This window comes from Diceros bicornis, chromosome 29, assembly GCF_020826845.1.
Source record: "Diceros bicornis minor isolate mBicDic1 chromosome 29, mDicBic1.mat.cur, whole genome shotgun sequence".
In the NCBI taxonomy this organism is placed as follows: Eukaryota; Metazoa; Chordata; class Mammalia; order Perissodactyla; family Rhinocerotidae; genus Diceros; species Diceros bicornis.
In genome coordinates this window covers 6,081,764-6,100,396 of record NC_080768.1, presented here as the reverse complement: position 1 = coordinate 6,100,396, position 18,633 = coordinate 6,081,764, and the positions used below count along the sequence as shown (strand labels likewise).

The 18,633-nt window shown below is 42.9% G+C and overlaps 1 protein-coding gene across 7 annotated transcripts in view; it reads right to left on the bottom strand.

The window, feature by feature from the left end:
- The window catches only part of MCPH1 (microcephalin 1), a 245,714-nt gene that overhangs the window by 52,878 nt on the left and 174,203 nt on the right, over nt 1–18,633 (bottom strand). Inside the window, exon 13 of one of the 7 annotated variants that reach the window (XM_058524903.1) lies at nt 4,605–4,737. The exons of 5 other annotated variants lie outside the window; for them this stretch is intronic. In XM_058524903.1, coding sequence (XP_058380886.1) covers nt 4,663–4,737 — 75 coding nt within the window. In that variant the 3' untranslated portion in view covers nt 4,605–4,662. Of the gene's footprint in view, nt 1–4,604; nt 4,738–15,949; nt 16,034–18,633 lie in introns of those variants that run through there. One more of the 7 variants, XM_058524904.1, reaches the window with a different exon arrangement.

Sequence of the window (18,633 nt, the reverse complement as noted above, 5' to 3'; positions counted from 1 at the left end):
AACACTGAGAAATGCTTTATAAGATAACCTTTTAAAAAAATGTCCTCCCCCAGTTAAAATGGTCTGTAAGAGTCCGGGCTGGAATGAACTGTGTTCTGGTAACAAGTTTATTGTAGATTTGGAGTGTATCAGCACATGCAGGCAAAAGGCTTGGGATAAGCAGAGATCAAAATAAAAAGAATTAGTCTAGTAAGAGTTCTTTCAACAATAATCTCCATCTGCTGTGTCTCTTAAATCAGTTGAAATATTTTTGTGGGTGACTTGTTTGCACTAAGTTCTAACCTTTCATGCTTCACTAAACTCTAGATGGTGATATGAATACAAACATTTAGGAAGAGGAGGCATTCACATCTCAGATGAACTTAAAGTTCCTTCCTCCCTGAACTTCCAATTCTGTAGTATTAAAAAAGTGTGTACTGATTCTGAGTTCAATTTGTAATTTTTGGTTACAAATTCACTGTACAAACCTGAGGGTTTCAAGCACAGACAAGCCTGGGAATTGGCAAGAGTTCAAGGAGTGACCATGGCAGGAACTTCAGAAGGGTTTGAAGGTGATTAGAGATGGTGCGACAGATAGCAAGTCTTGCTGAATAACCAATGCATCCATCCGACTGGAGAGAATTTCAAAGTATTTATGATCAAGTTTATACAACAAACATCGAGAGAGGGCTTCGATGTGTGTCCACACAAGTGACACACAGTCCACACACCTGAAGTAGTAAAAACTCAAAATTTAGGGAAAAAGTGCCAAAGAAGGTAATGCTACAAACAAACAAACAAACCCCAATAACAACCTAGAGGAAAAAGGACTCCAAGACAATGACGCTGCACACAATCGCCTGTTTGGGGTCAAGTTAGCTTATGGGCCTTTTCCACAGGATGACCTGCTCAAGATAACTCTAAGACTATCTATAAAATGTAGGAATTGCACCCAAAGCCCTTATTTCTTACCATCTCACTTATTCCCAGCTTTCTGCCAGCCAGCACCCTGCTCCTCCCGCAGTAAGACTTCAGTTCCTTTACTGAGAACTCCCCACGTGCCTCACTCCAGTCCTTCACTCAAGCATCTCACCTGAGAGACTTGAGGGGATCCCACCATAGAAATCAGCTCCCACCTCCATCACTTTTCATTCCTTTAGCCAGCTTCACTTGGTTGTCAAGACTTATCATTCTTTTTTCTCTTTGGTGAGGAAGATTAGCCCTGAGCTAACATCTGTTGCCAATCCTCTTCTTTTTGCTGAGGAAGATTGGCCCTGGGCTAACATCCGTGCCCATCCTCCTCTACTTTATACGTGGGACGCTGCCACAGCATGGCTTGATAAGTGGTATGTAGGTCCCCGCCCGGGATCTGAACCCACGAACCCTGGGCCGCTGAAGGGGAGCGTGCAAACCCAACCAGTACGCCACCGGGCCAGCCCCAAGACTTATCATTCTGACACGTACATATATGTTTATCTCTTCCACTACAGTAATGCCACATGAATGTCCTGACAGCAGGGATTTTGTATGTTTTATTCACCGCTATGGAGCCAGTGCCTTGCGGGCACATGGAATATGTTCAATAAATATCTGTGCGTGTTTGTGCATATTTATAACACCTGAGGAATCTTTCACAGGCAGTCCGTCAGTTATCATTTGTCGCAATCCTTTCTCCATGAATCATGCTCAACAAATTTCTGGGCACCTAATATCCAGCCAGGTGCCGTGCCAGCCAGGGTGGGGCATGCCAAGATGAAAAGTCACATTTTCACCGATTGGCCCTGGAAGTGGTCTTCATGGAAAATAAGCAGAACTTAAGGGATGGGGAAGGCTTTGGAAACAGAGAAGCCCACCTGGGCAAAAGACTCTAAGAAAGACCAGTAGGAACAAATGCCAGAGTGACAGGGAAGAGCCACGTTTTCCTGGAAACACAGTGTTTGTGATGAAGAGAGAGTAGAGAAGAAAAAGGCTGGAGAGAGCCATACCATGGCAGGCCCGAATGACAAGGATCGTGACAGTGGTGTCCTTAGAGCAGGGAAGGCAGGCTGTGGGCATATGGGACACAGGCACAGAGGCAACATCTGTGTTCTAGGTCTGGTGTTGAGTTCGTAGGACATTACATTATTAAAAACAAACAAATACAGTCGTCCTCTCTTAGCCAATGCCAACCAGTTTAGAAAAGTTCCAATATAATTTAAAATTTCCCCAGAACTATGGAAAGTCACTAAATATTTAACTACATTTAATGTATTAAACATTTAACCACACACAGTTTGGGGTGTTTTCTTCATATAAATTCCTAACTTTCTTGTAAGGATGTCTAGTAAGAACTGTCAGAAGACATTGTTCTGTTTTCACATGAGATTCTGATGTTTAAGTTACATGCTAACGATCAAAAAGAAAACTAAGAGGACAGGGAATGACTGTTTCATGCCTCATCTTGTGTTCTTCTTGGTTATATTTGCACGTACAGTTCAATTGCTTTTCTCCGTTTCACAGCTACAGATAGCACAGGGGCATTGGATTCCAGGATAGCAAGTATACACAAGTAGCAAATCCATCCCTGTTAAAAAAGCAATATAGTTATTGACTCTGAGTCAATAACACTCAATGCACAAATGTATTACCTGCACAGTTATCTACAGGACTAGGCATCAGAAGGCTGTGTTCACTAGGAGCATCGTGACCCCTGGGGAAGTCACCTTGCCTTCCCGTATCTTCGTTGTCTCATCTGTGAATGAGGGCTCTTTCTGGGTCTCTCTCCAACTCTGAGATTCTTTCAGTTTAACGCGATAAAGGGCCACAAGCTGAATCGAGAAAGTGCTCACACTCAACTCAACACCTGTTAATGTTTGAATTATAGTGCAACTTACGAAGTATTGGAAGATGTCACATAACTTCAGTAGGATGGGGGAGACCTTTGTCTGTGGTTGGCTGGCATCTGAGCACCACTGCATGCTGGGACAATCTCCACCTCGTGAGTCTTGGTGGGATGCAGAGCTGCCTTCCTACCACGGAGCCTGAAAATGCAAGATTCTCACTTTCCCAGCTCACTTGGTGGTAGCTATCTAGACTTAGCCAATTAGACCCTCTTACCTAGCGGCTAGAATCTGACGTAGTGACCGCGAGAAGCAGGGATGGGCCAATGCTCCTTGGCAGGGGCAGAAACGTGCTGATATTGGCAGCAGTCTCCCAGCTCAGGGCTGGTGGTGCTGGCTGCAAATCTGTGGCTCCCGCTTGCTTAGGGGGAAGCAAGACCTCACCAGGCCAGTTCTGGGTGGGAACTGTGGCTGTGGCTTCCGCTACCTAGCCTCACTATTATTGTTATTATGCTTTGAACTACCTAATATCTTTTCAATGAATTCCATTTCTACATAAACTAGAAAGCAACAGTTTCCTTCGCTTGTAACTAACAATCCTTTCTGTGACTGCTGGTGACATGTGCTTTGGGGACAGGGAGAGAAGTTGGGTGCCTTTGCTTATTCATCTTATTTTTTTAAAACCATCTCATTTTCTTATTTTCTCAGTCAGGGTAAAATGCAAACCACATCGTGTATACATTAAGCATTGAATTAAGGGATTAACTTGACCCCCACCATAACAAAAACAAAAGTATGAATTAAATACCCAAAATGCTACCTGTTAATTATACAAATAGCACTTTTCATAAAGAAGCCCAAGAAGAAAACTTTACTTATTGATGGACATGATTTAATCAGAGGGTGAGAGACAGTTCAGCTCTGCCAACGTTGAGGACAGATGGTTTAACACCTCAAGTCAGACCCAGTGGAGGGCTGACTGCCGTCATTTCTCAAGGGGATGGATCTACAATGTCTCATTCATTAAGGTGATCTTTCTTAGATAACTAGTCAAGTGGAGAATGGGATGGAGGAAGGGCACTAACGTGTGCACCAGACACTGCACCTGGTACTTTGCCAACATCACTGAATTCTCCAGAGCAACATCAATTATTCTCATGTAACAGATGGAGAGAGCATAGGCTGCAGGTAGGCAAGGCTGAGATGGAAGAGGCAGATATTGAGTGGGTTTTCAAGGAAATGAAATAGGTTCTCTGACCCTTGGAGGCAGCTCTGTCTGGGGCAGTTTCCAGTCTTCTGAGGCACCCTCAGTGCCCTTTGCTTATTCGTCTAATTTTTCTAAAACCATCTCATTATCTTATTTTCTCAGTTAGGATAATATGCAAACGACCTCAGTCTAGAGCCTTGGTATTGTGTCTTGGTTTGAAACATCCTGGACCTGATTATCCGGCTCCCACGTTTGTTCTGGGGGTGCTGGGCAGCTGCTAGGATTTCTGGGCCACTTCTGCATAAAACCCATGGACTCCGTGAAGTAGCTCTAGGAATAATCGAGTCCCTGGGCCAGGGAAGCCAAACTGTACTTCCAACATCTAACCGATCTCAAACGAGCTAGAATGAGCTCTGCTGAGACCAGCGTCTGAGTTGGAATCGTACAAGGTATCACTCCACTTGCATGTTGATCTGCCTGGCTTCCCCTTCCCCTGTATATTTGCTCAGGCCCTGAACGAGCCCATGTGTGTCACCGAGAAGCTTTCAGATGGGTCTGCTTACCCTGTGGACAACGGAGCTTTTGAAATTGTCAGACAACATCCCTGGGTTACAGACGTCCGAAGTATACATCTTGCAAAGTATACATACTTGCTGACTAACTTACATTTGATTCTATTTTTTCTATTTTCTCCAAACTACTGGCATTTTGGTAGTAATGAAATAGTCTATTCTGAAAAAGAAAGGGAAAAAACCCAATTACATAATGAGATTTAGATTATGTTTAGAAAATGATCAAGAAGTATTTTTCTCTTTTAATCATGAAAATATTTAAAGTGTATCTTAAAAAAAAAACAGGACTAGAAAAGTTGGATATTAGCTCTCATGTTCTGAAAACAGGCATATTTTTAAGCTCTAAATAAGCACATTATGGAAAGGGGTTTCCCAAAGTTTTAGGCTTCAAGCCTTATTGTTTTCTCACTTTTCTTTTGCCAACTAAAATGTTGTTTAGAAATGATATTGGATACCGAACAGCTGCAGGTTCTGGCTGAGTGTTTTCCTAGAAATACCGGTTTGGGAAAGAATTTCCACCCCTTTCCCTCTCCCATGAGCCTTCACAGTGGCTCAAACTTACTCTTCTCAAAGATCATGGTCCAAATGTTTTCCAGGATAGTTGGGTATCCAGGAAACCATGCCAAGCTGGTATTTTTAGCTGCTGGTGAAAGGAAAGCTCACTTCTGATCTACCTAGTGGGTGAGTGAGGCTCTCCCAGACAAGGCAGGAAAACCCTCCATTCCCAATTCACTAAATATAGGAGATATTCTGCTATCTCATGGGAGGGTACACACATGAAAGAGACCTTGTTCTCCATGACACCCAGTCTTGGACGTTTTTTAGAGCTACTTTGGAGGCAGGTGGAAGACACAGATTCTGGATTAATTAGGCTCTGGATCACTTAGATCCTGCAGGGGAAATTAATGAGAATCATCTAGACATCTTTCTAGACTATAAGATTTTCAATAATTCCATAATTTCCATTTCTTTTACAACTAGCACAATGTCTTTCACATCTGTTGGACTGAATAAAAGGAAACAACACTGAAAACCAATAGGATTATAATAGAGTTCTGTGTTTAGTCACCTCCTAAACCTAACACAACACTGCAGTTTGGGGCATAATAAAAATTATTCTGCCCTTAAAGAGTGAAAATGTAGCATCACGGAGGATATTCAAATGCAAGCACTTTGGCTTTGAGCCGTTGTCCAAAAGGAGTTCTAAAAGTATCTCGACTATAGGGGCAGCAGAGTAAGCGTCTACAGTCTCAAAAAATTATCTTGAAGGACAACAGTTTCTTTTAGACGTAAGTTCTAATATGTTTATTAGAGACTCAGTCATGCTTCGCACATTCAACATCTGTGAATGTGTTTATCTGGGGAATCTATTCTGTATCACGTGCTGCACATTTGATAATGTAACTCAATTCGGGGCTGTTTACCTATATTAGTGGCTTTATTCAAAGGCTCCGGAGCAAATGAGGCGAGAAGAAGAGAGAGGCCCAATGAGAAAACTCCAGCAACACCCCAGTTTAAAGAACAGGAGCCCCCAAATAAGACCATGGTACAAGCAATCCAGATGGTCCGAGGAAAAGGCGTCCAACTACTTAGAAAAGACTTAATTAGCCCAAAGGCTTGCAACCACCTCACAGACTCTTGGTCACCTCCACTACAACAGGAAACTCAGATGGCTGGGACAGAAAGCAGTATCTTGCAACTCGTCCAGAGTGTGATCCAATGGCAAGACTCTAGGCTCGATGGGGAAGGGGGCCTTGTCACAGCAGGCAGCTGAGATAAATGGCTCTGCAGAATGGGATCCCTGCACTGGCATTTCTCAGATTTATCTCATCGTTGTAAGCCATTGTCTTTGCCTGAGCAGGCGCTGCTGAGATGAATGCACAGACGTCATCTTAAAACAGACAGCAGCAGCAATCTAATAAAGCATGGGCGCAGGTTTTAGTGAGTTCACAGTTTAGTGGAGATAATGAGCCGTTATCAACAGACCTCACAGCAACACTGTGATAGAGGTACGGACAGGTGCAGGGCCATCCGTGAGGTTGGCATGCTCCATTCTTCCTGCAGAGACACAGGGAGGCTTCCCAGAGGAAGTAACAGTTGCGCGGGGCCTTCATGAAGGACAGTCTTACACAAGCACGGCGGCCATTCAAGAGCCTTACGATTTCTAAGAAACGATTTTAGTGTTGCAAAGTGAGGTTTTTCAGGGTTATCATTAAAATATCTGAGCGGAGGCACAACAGCCAAATGATTACAGTGCTTGGTAGAGGATGCAGAGCAGCAACATATTCATTCCCTTCCTACTACTAATTTTTGTGGAGGCTGTATTAATTTGCTAAGGCTGCTATAACAAAGAACCACAAACTCAGTGGCTTGAACAATTGAAATTGATTCTGTCACAGTTCTGGAGGCCAGAGGTCCAAGATCAAGGTGACAGCACAGTTGCTTCCTTCTGGCTATAAGGAAGAATCTGTTCCAGGCCTCTCTTCTAGCTTCTGGTAGTTTCCGGCAATCATCAGCATTCCTTGGCTTGTAGATGCATCAACCTGCTCTCTGCCTTCCTGTTCATGTGGCGTTCTCTCTCTGTGTGCGTGCCTTTGTCCAAATTCCCCTTTTTATCAAGACACCAGTCATATTAGACTAGGGGCCTGCCCTACTCAGTATGACCTCATCTTGACTAATTACATCAGCAATGACCCTATTTCCAAATAAGGTTAGATTCTGAGGTACTGGGAGTTAGGAATTCAATGTGTGAATTTTTAGGGGACACAATTCAACCATAACAAAAGCTCTCAAAGAAAGGACAAATTTATAGGGCCAGCCAGGTGGCATAGTAGTTAAGTGTGCACGCTCTGCTTCGGTGGCCCGGGTACACAGGTTCGGATCCCAGCCGTGCACCGATGCACCGACGCACCGTTTGTCAAGCCATGCTGTGGTGGCATCCCATATAAAGTAGAGGAAGATGGGCACAGATGTTAGCCCAGGGCCAGTCTTCCTCAGCAAAAAGAAGAGGATTGGGATCGGATGTTAGCTCAGGGCTAATCTTCCCCACAAAAAAAAAAAAGAAAGCAATGACAAACTTATAAAAAGTTACCATGCTAATGACTATATCTTACAGATTTTATTTTATTTTCAGTCACTTGCAACATCTCATAGACACTAAAAAGTAACTTTTTACTGATCAGACTGGATCTTTATTTACTATTATTATCTATCTCTTAGAGCAGAAATTTAGAGGATGGACGCAATCTGCAATTTAACTTGATCTAAAAACCCAGATTGTTAAGATTTATGCAACTTACGTAGTTGTTCTTTTTCATTATTTTCATATATTATTTAATATTAGTTAAGAGTACTTAACAAGGCTGACACTGAAAATAGGTCCTGGTGCTTCCAGCCCAGATCATTCTCTTGAGATTTAGACCCACATATTCAATAGGAAATCTCTATCTGGATGTTTCCTAACCAGTTAAAACTGAAGTTGTACAGAGGTGTACCCATTGCCTCCCTGCTTGGCTTCCCTCTCCTAGCTCTCCTGTATCACCATGCATCCGGCTAGCTCCCAGGCCAGGAGCTGGAGGATCATTCACGCTCGACTCTTTCCTCTCACTCCTTTTTCTAGTCTTCTTATGATTCTGTTGGTCATTCATTGGGCTTTTTGAATCTGTAGCTTGGTGTCTTTCATCATTTTGGGAAACTTTTCAGCTGTTATCTCTTCAAATAAATACCATCTGCCCTGTTCACTCTCTCTCCTCTTTCTGGAATTCCAGTTAGACCTTCTCCCTCCGTCCTTCAGTGTCTGACCTTCTTTCCTGGTCTCCACCTCCTTGTCTCTCCATGCCGTATTCTCAGATGACTCCTTTTAACATCTTTCAGCTCTGTGAGTCTCTCTTCGGATCTTCAGATGTGTCTAATCTTTTGTGAAACATGATCTTCAAATTACAAATTTCAATTATTGTATTTTTTATTTCTATAAGTTTTCTTTTCAAACCCACAAGGCTTTTTTCTTCTTTGGTTTTTTGTCCTCTTTAGGTATTTTCAAAATTTTATTTTATATCTTTAAGCATGGTAAGTGTTATGGGTTGAACTGTGCCCTCCAACAAGATACGTCCTAACCTCCACTACCTCAGAAGGCGACCTTATTTGGAAATAGGGTTGCTGCAGATGTAACTAGTTAAGATGGGTCATAATGGAGTAGGGTGGGCCCCTACTCCAATATGACTGGTGTCCTTATAGGAAGAGGGACATGTAAGGACAAAGGGCACACGGAGGAGAATGCCACATGATGACAAAGGCAGAGAACGGGGTGATGCTTGTGCAAGCTAAAGAACACCAAAGATTGCCCACAAACAACCAGAAGCTAGGAGGGGGCAAGGAAGGATTCTCCTACAGGTTTCAGAGGGAGCATGGCCCTGCCAACACCTTCATTTTGGACTTCTAGCTTCCAGTACTGTGAGACAATAAATTTCTGTTGTTGTGGGTTGCCAAGTTTGTGGTACTTTGCTATGGCAGCCTGAGAAACTAATACGGAAAGGACAGTTATTTTATAAAATGTGGCTGATACCTTCCATATGTAAAGTTCTTGCCAGTCTGTTTTGGCTCTTTTTTCTTTCTGCTGACTTTTGCTAATGGTACTGTGTGTTCTTATATGCTCATTTATTTTTGTCTGTGAGTTGCTCATTTTCCTTGGGAAATTATCTGCAGGAATTTTTTGAGATCTATGATGAAGGTGCATTCTTTCAGAAAGGATTCACATTTGCCACAAAACTGGGGCATGGGGAGGGGTTAACAGCACCAGCCTAGAACCACTTTAAAAATTCACCATGGCTTGAGGTTTTTTCCAACCAGCTAATTTGCACTGTAAAACCAAAAAGGGTGAGCTTGTGGTTACAACTCTCTGGGATGGGTTTCCCCCTTTCTGATGTGCTTGACATCAGGTACATTTTCTTCCTTCTTCTGCAGAGGCTGGGGGTGCAACAGGTTTACTTCTGCCTCACCTGGACACACTGGGTGGAGTCCTCTGGGGCCCCAGCTTCCTGGAAGGAAGCGCCTCAGACTCTCCACCTTGTGGGCCTCTATCCCCTCTCCCCACCTGCTCAGGCCTTGAACGTGAGGTTCAGGTTTTTCAGATTTGCCAAAGGCCGTGAGGGCAAGACCTTAATATTCCACTTGGTTCATGCCTCCACTTAAATTTGGGCCTGATACTTTCTTATTGGCATTTTGTTGATGCTTTTAAAACAATTTTTAAATTATTTTACCCAGCATTTTTAGTTGTTTTAAGTGGAGGAGTCAGTCCCAATACCAGACCCATCCCATTACAGGAGTCCTCATAGCCAATCCACCTAGAAGTCCTATTGACTGTCCCTCTTAAATACTCCCAAGCTCTGGTTGACACCGGCCACCCTAATATCTGACCTGTTTGTCTTCAGGTCTCTCTCTAATTTTACTTTCTTCCACCCTCTCCCCCACACAGCACTCCAGGGGCCTTTCAAAATCAGATTAGGCCACTCTCTGTGGAAAGCACTCCCTTGGCTATGCAGTCCCTCAGGGTCAAGTCCACATGCCTGAAGGGGACTCTCCAGGAGCAGGTTCAGGATGGAATCTCCAGGTTTACCACCTCCCCTGCACTCTTTCCTCAATTACACAGTGAATTTCCCTTCAGTTCCACGGTCGCGTATTTACTGCACAAGTTTTTCTCTGCCTGGAATGTAATCTCCTTCACTTTCGGTCTTTATTTTGGGGAAGGGATGAGAAGGTCCTTCTTAAATAAGTAAAACATTTGGATCTCATCAATCATTGAAAGTATTCCTGGTGTTTACTCAGACATATCTCCACCCAGGAGCCTCCTCATGCTGGGCTCCTGCTCGGTAGCACCAGGATCACCAGGGAGGTTGTCACAGCACTGTCCCCGTGTGTCGGCATGTGGATCTACCTCCTTTTTTTTTTAATAATAGGCAAATTTGCTTTTTTTTAATTTTTTTTTTTTGCAGAAGATTGGCCGTGAGCTAACATCTGTTGCCAATCTTCCTCCTTTTTTCCTTTTTTTTCCCCAAAGCCCCAGTAGATGGCTGTATGTCATAGTTGTACATCCTTCTAGTTGCTGTATGTGGGACGCGGCCTCAGCATAGCTTGATAAGCAGTGTGTAGGTTGATACCCAGGATCCAAACTGGGGAACCCAGGGCCGCTAAAGCAGAGCTGGTGAACCCAACCGCCACACCACCGGGCTGGCCCCAGGATCTACCTCTTTAGACTGTAGTACACTTGCTACGAGCAGGATCAGGTCTCTAAACTCACCCCTTACCGAGACAGACAGCACAGGCCTCTACTTTTTCTACCTTAGCCATAGTGTGGCCTAACTCATCGAGTAGTAGCCTGATCACCAGAGGATGCAGAAATAGCTTCTGGCTCTGTGTGTGCTAAACGAATTCTTAAAAATGTTTTTTACTGTGTGTATGTGTGTGTGTGTGTGTGTGTGTGCTCCTAAGTAGGCATTTAACTTCTACATATGGTGTGGTGTTATTCTGCATTTAAACTATAATGAAAGCATTCCAAGTTGTACATTAGTTGCTATTGATTTGTGTCCTGAATTGCATATCATTTTTACCAATGACTTGAATAAAAAACATGGATAGTTTTGCTTGTAACCTGGTATGAGACCAGTAGAGGGAGCAGGCGAGTGTTACAAGGGGGTTTGATATTTGCCTTCTGGGAGAGGTACCATCTCTAGCAGGTTTTTGCTGTGCTTTGTTTTAATTTTTACTGTAATGAAGCGAGACTTCTGGACCTATAAATAAAAACGGTCACTGAGATATGCATCAGGATTTTGGGGAAAAGTAAATAATATTATTTTTCTCTAAATATTCTACTAGAATAGTTTTAGGGCTTTCAAAAACCATTGTCAAAATTTTTTTCTGGAGGGAAACAGATGCCAGGAACTAGGTACCTTAATACTGCTATAAATGTCCTCTCTTTACAGCCTTGGTACAATTTACTTCCTTTCCTTTTTTCTTTTGTATCAGTCTTTCTTTGAATTTAGACCCTTTCTCTGAAATGGAACATTTTGGGGGAAGTACAGTTTATTATTAATGGAATATCAAAGAAATTGCTTGAGAAACGGTTTAAGAGAAAAAGTGGAGTGTGTCCACATTAGACTATTAGAAAAAGCTTGAATCCTCAGCAGACAAACATACTTAGATTCACGAAGGAGCAATACGGGCAGGGAGTATTTTTATACCCTTGAATGCAAACATCACTTCCTTTTATGCATAACTATTTATTATACTTCTAATATAATTCTTCAAAAACTATACATCATTCCTCAAAAATGACTTTTTATACATGTTACTCCATAATCAAGCCTAATTTCCCACAGGAAGATTTTTTTATATCAAGTCAGTTGACAGATGGGAACGCCAAAAGGGGGTCATGTGCCCTTATTTTTTTTACTTGTTTGACCTAAGCAATTTTATTTATGTTAACCTATAACCAAGAGAGATAATATATCTTAATGTAAATAGCACACATGACATTTTTATCTGTCTTATTTTAAAAGGTTTCTCAATAATTAAGATAAAAACTTTATACATTTAGATTAAACAAAGATTAATTTAGATGGCATTAAGCCATTTTCAAAAGAAAATTCATTCGCAGAGAAATGTAGATAAATGGTTATGACAAAGAGGCTAGACACATTTTTCAGAAGCAATAGAGTTTGAATTCTTTACAACCTTGTTGAAATGAATTTAGGAAGATTTAATGTAAAATTATAACTCATAAGCCCACTTCAAAATCGCTAGTGAAATATCGTCCTAGCCAAAGGAAAGATTTTATTGACTTTACGTCGGTCATTCGTAAAACAGTAAACAGTGACATCAATCCACTGAAAGCAAATGTTTAGCATTTTTTTCTACAGGGAAAAAACAGGACACAGAATTACTGGCAAAAATATTATCAGGCTAATGCACTCACCTATTGTTTTAGAATTTCACCCTCTGCCTTTTTAAAGTTATGACTTGTATCTCGACCTTTTAGGCATTTTTTTTGATGGGAAGATAAAATATTCCATAAAAATATTAGAGAACAAAAATATTTAAAAATCAAACAGCATCCGAGATAACTTTTTGTAAACAGGAGAATTACATAAACTAAGATATTCCTAAAAATTCAGGGAATTCATGATGAAATCTTAAAAAAAAAAAAAACAGCCACTTGGATATTTCCCAAGTTTCTAGTAAACAAAAAGTCTTTTCTTTTAATGTCTTTAAGGTTACACATTATATACAGTGTGGCTTTGAAAAACAAACATTCTTTAGCAGATGCTGTGGGGTTCGTGGGAGTGCCAACTGTAAAGTCCTTTCTAAATGTCCTCAGACGGCACCTCACAGGAAATACTCGGATAAGCTAGAATGAGGAGGATTTAGTACCTTTTTAATTGAACTAACCTAAATAAGAAGGGCAACCACCTGAGAGGCCACGTGAATGTTATCAACTCTGATTCTTCCATCGATACTAACTTTAACACACAGTTCCTACGGTTCGCTGTCAGACAGAAGTTACACAGCTGCAAGGAAGATAATTGTCACAGATAAGGCTGATGCTATCGGGGCCTCTGTCCTTTAATGCGCTGCACTTACTCTGTCTGCTCCACGAATGAAAACACCACTGGTAATGCAGGGGAAATGGCTGTTTCCCAGGAAAGGAAATTGACTGAAAACACATCTGGCAAAGGGCTCTTTCTCCTCCTTTGGCAGGCAGATACTTATTTTAACAAAATATACATTTCCTCACCTTCTACAAAGGTGAATTCTATGGGGCCAATGCCCCTTTCTAAGCGGACGACGTTGAATTTGTACTCTAAATATAACGGGCCAGCTATTTTATGTTAAATGCTCAATATATTTAATGCAACTAGGACAGGAAATGTGCTCAACTAGCCATCACACTTCATTTCAGAAACTGTTTATAATTTAAAAGGTACATCATACTCTTCCAGTTATCTACATTGGATGAAATCAAAGAGGCAAAGAGAGCAGAAAAAAAATGTTAAGGCCAGAAAATTGACAATGTAACTAGAATGTATGCATCAAGCTTAACTGATGCAGTTAGATAACATGGTGGGTTTCCAGAGAATCTATCCTAAGCCAGTAGGTAACTACTTGATTTTAAATCTTCATTGCTGAATTGATTCGTGCACTTCTTTTTTTTTTTTTTTTATAATTTTATTTATTTATTTATTTTCCCCCCAAAGCCCCAGTAGATAGTTGCATGTCATAGCTGCACATCCTTCTAGTTGCTGTATGTGGGACGAGGCCTCAGCATGGCTGGAGAAGCGGTACGTCGGTGCGCGCCCAGGATCCGAACCCGGGCAGCCAGCAGCAGAGCGCGAGCACTTAACCGCTAAGCCACGGGGCCAGCCCGATTCGTGCACTTCTGATGGGACCTTCCCCGCTAACAGACGCCATAGGTCCAGGATACTGAAGCAGGTGCGTCGTGGCTCCGTTCGTGACCTGGCTGCTCCAGCTCAGGAAGACCAAAGGCCACACAAAGTCTTTGGCGGTGAAATGGATTCTGTAGCTGGGTTTGCGCTGCACAGAAGTGATGGCCAGTACGTGACAGCGATTCTCGATCCTCTCCAAAGAAGGTTGAGTTCTGCCGTCTTAAAATCGGGGTAAAAAATTACTGCTTTAAATTTTCCTTAAATTCATCACCATTAATGTAAAAAAAAAAAGGCACAGACATGGGATTGGCTGATGGAATTCTTGTCATCTGCCCTCACTGAGCCTTGATTTCCATATCCATAATAGGGGCAAAACCTACCTTCCATGGATGTGTGTGTGTTTATATTTACACCGATTTTCCTTTTCTTCTGTCTTTACGTAACTTTAAGGGGCTTTTCCTTTAGCACTTTTTTGAAGTCCCATGGCTGGGAATGATCTTTCACAGCATTCCAGGTTCAGGGTTTAATATGAGTTCAACATGATTAGTAGCTCCAGAGAGAGGTAACACCAAAGTTTTTACAAAAGGACTCCATTTGTGGTTCCTCAGGTTCAGTTCAGCATATATTAAAACGGAACAGAAATAGAGAAATAGAGATTTTCCATGTAGCTTATAAAGGAATCACCAGGGAGGGAGACTGCTTTCAGAAACCTGAATTTTTTTTTTTTTTTGCCAGTTGTAGCTTCTTCTTTAGCTCTCATTGATTACTGCATACAATTTGGAAGAAAAGTAGTAAAACAACTTTCTTGAGCAACAATTTTATGTCCAGTGAACTTTCTAACGGTTTTCCCTGTACACAGAGCATTGAGTTGGATGTAAACATGTGGACTGATTTTATTTGGCCAATTTTAAAAAGGCTGGGGACAGGGAGGGAGGAGAGATGGACAAGATGTCTCCAGAGCCCCTCCTGGCTCCAGCGTGCCAGGCGCCTGAGAGTCCTGAGTGTGCCCGTTTGTCTGCAAATGGCCAAGAGTCCAAACAGTGTCCGCAGCTTCACTTCTTAGGTATTTCAGTACTGAGAGTTCCTCTTACACCAACACAGCACTTTCCAAAAATTAAGGCCACGCTGGCCAAAGAAGCCTGCCCCAGTCACCAACTCCCAGGCCTGCAGGCAGCGATGACATGATGAATGGAGACTGTGCTGGGTGCTGGGTGATAGTGACTCGAGCAGGCATGAGACCCACCCACTCCAGAGGACCCTCCCAGATATGATGGAAAAAGACTCCAGCACAAAACACGCGATGAACGCAGGAGATCAATGTGCCTCTCAGGATGTCTCAGTACTTTCCACGTATTTTCCAATTAGGTATGGGCTTTTCAAAGAATGTATTTGCCACGTACACTTATTGGGATTTTAATAGTTCAGAAAGCAATGTCCCTTCTCTTCCCTGGGCCAGTTGGTCCCACTTCCAACTCATGATTTCTCCAATATAACTATCCAGTTAAATACTGAATATTGAACTGGCTCACAGGACAATAGCAGAAGTCACATGGGTCTTCTTGAAAATTCTATCTGGATATCCATGGCTTGGGGGCTGCCCTGCTTTGCACTGATTTAATGATGGCATCCTCTTTTGGTTTCTGGCTTCCCGGGACACCATTCAAACAGAGCCAAATGTGTGAGGGAGTCTCACAGACGGCTTTGGATGACCGGGGGCCTCTGGAAGGCTGTGGTCAATCAGATTCCAGGATCCAGACAGAAACAGATCTACATCCACAGGACCTACATTTCTGGAGGGGAGGGGAGGCCACAACCAACGGAAGGTCTTTTGGCTTCTCCCACACATTAAGGCTCTTGTGCAACAGGGTAAACTGAAGTCAAAGTTCTTTGTCATGCTGACTCCTTTCAGGGAATAGGTGGTCTTTCTGGTGCCACTGAACAGGAGTTACCTCCTCATGGCGAAGAATAAGGAGAACTTGAGACAGCTCTACAGAGAACAAACGGGAGCCTCCGAAATTTCAGCTGATAACATACAGCATGAGGGAGAAAACAAACATTGTTAACAAAATAAACAGCACCACGCACAGCTGTTCGGCAGAACCGTTAGAAAAAAGATATTGGTTGGGCAGGCAGGCGACTTTGGGGAAGGCTGTCATAATATTTCTCATTTTATGGCTTCATCTGCCTTTAGCTATCCTGTCAGCAAGTCATTGAAGAAAACTCAAGATTCTCTTGCAACATGAACAGTCCTGAGAACCACAGTCAAGCCTCACTCAGGAGCCAAGGATCTGGGGCATTTAGCCTCCAAGCCCCCAGGCTGGGGTGGTGGTCCTCACACAGAGGCCAGTTGTGTGGGGCTTACTAAAGGACTATAGCAGGCCTGTCTATAAGTGAGGGCAGGAGGGTGGACTGTCCGCACTTTCAGTCAGCCAGCCACAGGCAGAATCCCAGCCCCATCCTCCTTCATGTGACTACACGCCCAGATCTGCCTCCTTCTAGGGTCTCCTGCTGGCTCCCCCTCGTTGGCCGCGGTGGACTTGCAGATCTTCTCTGTGTTTCCTCCGTGACCAGTCATTGCAGCCTAGCGTGCGCTCTGACTACAACAAATGTGCCGCCTTCTGCTTCTGGCGTGTGCTGCCTGCGGCTGGCCCTGCCCAGGGTGATGTTTGCTCCTCACTGGAGTCCGCTCTCCTAGCTCATCTTCCTCGTCTTGCATTTTAGATCCAGCTTCAAAGTGGCACTTTCTCTTTGGGCAAACGTTCCTGCCCCTTTCCTAAGTCCCTTTTCCCCAGCCTGGCTCATGCTTCTCAATTCTTTAAGAAGCCATGCCGTGATCCGAGGCATGGGAGAGGTCCTTGTTTACATTGGCTGTGCATTGAGAGTGGCCTCACCAACCACGTCACATCCCCCCGGCCGACTCTCCTAGTTCTAACTCAGGGGTCAGCAGATTACAGTCCATGGTGCGTTTTGAAAGGCTAAGAATGGTTTTTACGTTATTACATTTTTAAATGGTTGAAAAAAAATCCAGAGACAAATATTTCATGACATGTGAAAATTACAAGAAATTCAAATTTCAGTGCCCATGAATAGAGCTTTGTTGGAACACAGCCAGGCTCCCTCGTTTGTGGATTGTCTACAGCTGCTTTTACACTACAATAGCAGAGTTAAGCAGTTGCAACACAGACCGTATGGCCTGCAAGGCCGAAAATATTTATTATCTGACCATTTACAGAAGAATTTTGCCCACCCCTGGTCGAACCAGAGCCTCCCCCCGACTCTCCGGTAACAATTTCCATTTAGGAACCTATGAAGAGCTGCTCATTGCATGTTCTGACCCTGAGTGGACGGATGGATAAGGGAGCATCCATGCCAATGCCTGCAGGACCAGCGCCCTGGAAGCAACACTGTCTTCCTTCTGTGTGTTCTCACAATTCCTCCTCTCATCACATCCTATTAGTTTACGGGTCTCTCTCCCTCACTCTGTTAGCTTCTTCAAGTCTGAAGCCCCCTCGTATTAATCTCTATTGTTAGTGTGCCACAGAGTGTCTGATACAAAACCGGCAGATGAGAAGTACTTGTGGTACATCCTCTTCTTGCAGCTTCTTTTTAAACCACCCTATTTGCCTGGAAGGCAGATGAATGACTTTTAAAACCCACAAATGCAATATTAATGCCTTATAATATGCTTTTTCAAACTGGGAATAAACTTAGAAGAAAAAGTTTGTGCCCTATGCTACCGCATCACATTCAATCAGAGAATAACCCAGTTATAATATTTGATGGTGGAACAATTGATTTCCACTTAATGGAAAGTACCGAAAAAGAAAGGAATCTAATATTCTTAAGTAACATTTACTATTCTGCATCATTTTAATCCTAGAGGCGCTACAAAGACAGAATCATCTCATTTTACGAGTGGGGAAACTGAGGCTTGGAAAAGTCAAGCGTTTACTTCAGGGCTCAGTGAACCAGGTTCTAACACAGGTCTGATGGTCAAGCCTATATGCTTTCCTGTATAGTTCATAGTCTCAATGGGTGTATTTTCTTTAGTTTGTTCCTTTAGCAGAAACCACGCACCAGAATCATGGTGGGATCAAATACCCTCTTCTATGTGGCTCTTCCAGAGCATGAGTTGTAGCTTCCCTGTGCAACAGAACCCTCGGGTAGTCTGGTGAAGTCCATGCACCCCTTCTCAGAAAACGACATGGTGCTGCTTTATTCAGATATTAACCAACAGGATCTAGAGATGGATCTAATAACAATGTAGTGCTGAGTGCAAGTGATAGCTTGAGATATCATACAAAACATCCATGATTCCTATTGATGAGAAAGCCACAGATACTGACCACTGTTGTTTGTGACCTATTCACAGTTAAAGGAAAGGCTCTATTTCAGTGAGCGCTTGGTGAAAAATAAAGACATATTATTTCCCGTCGAAGTTCATGGACCCCAAGAATTCTGTCCGTGGACCTCTAGTTAAGAACCCTGGCTTTAGAGATAACCTAGGAGCCAGCCTAGGTTAATTGGGAATTTTTTTTGTGTGTGTGAGGAAGATTGGCCCTGAGCTAACATCTGCGGCAATCTTCCTCCACTTTTCATATGTGGGATGCTGCCACAGTGTG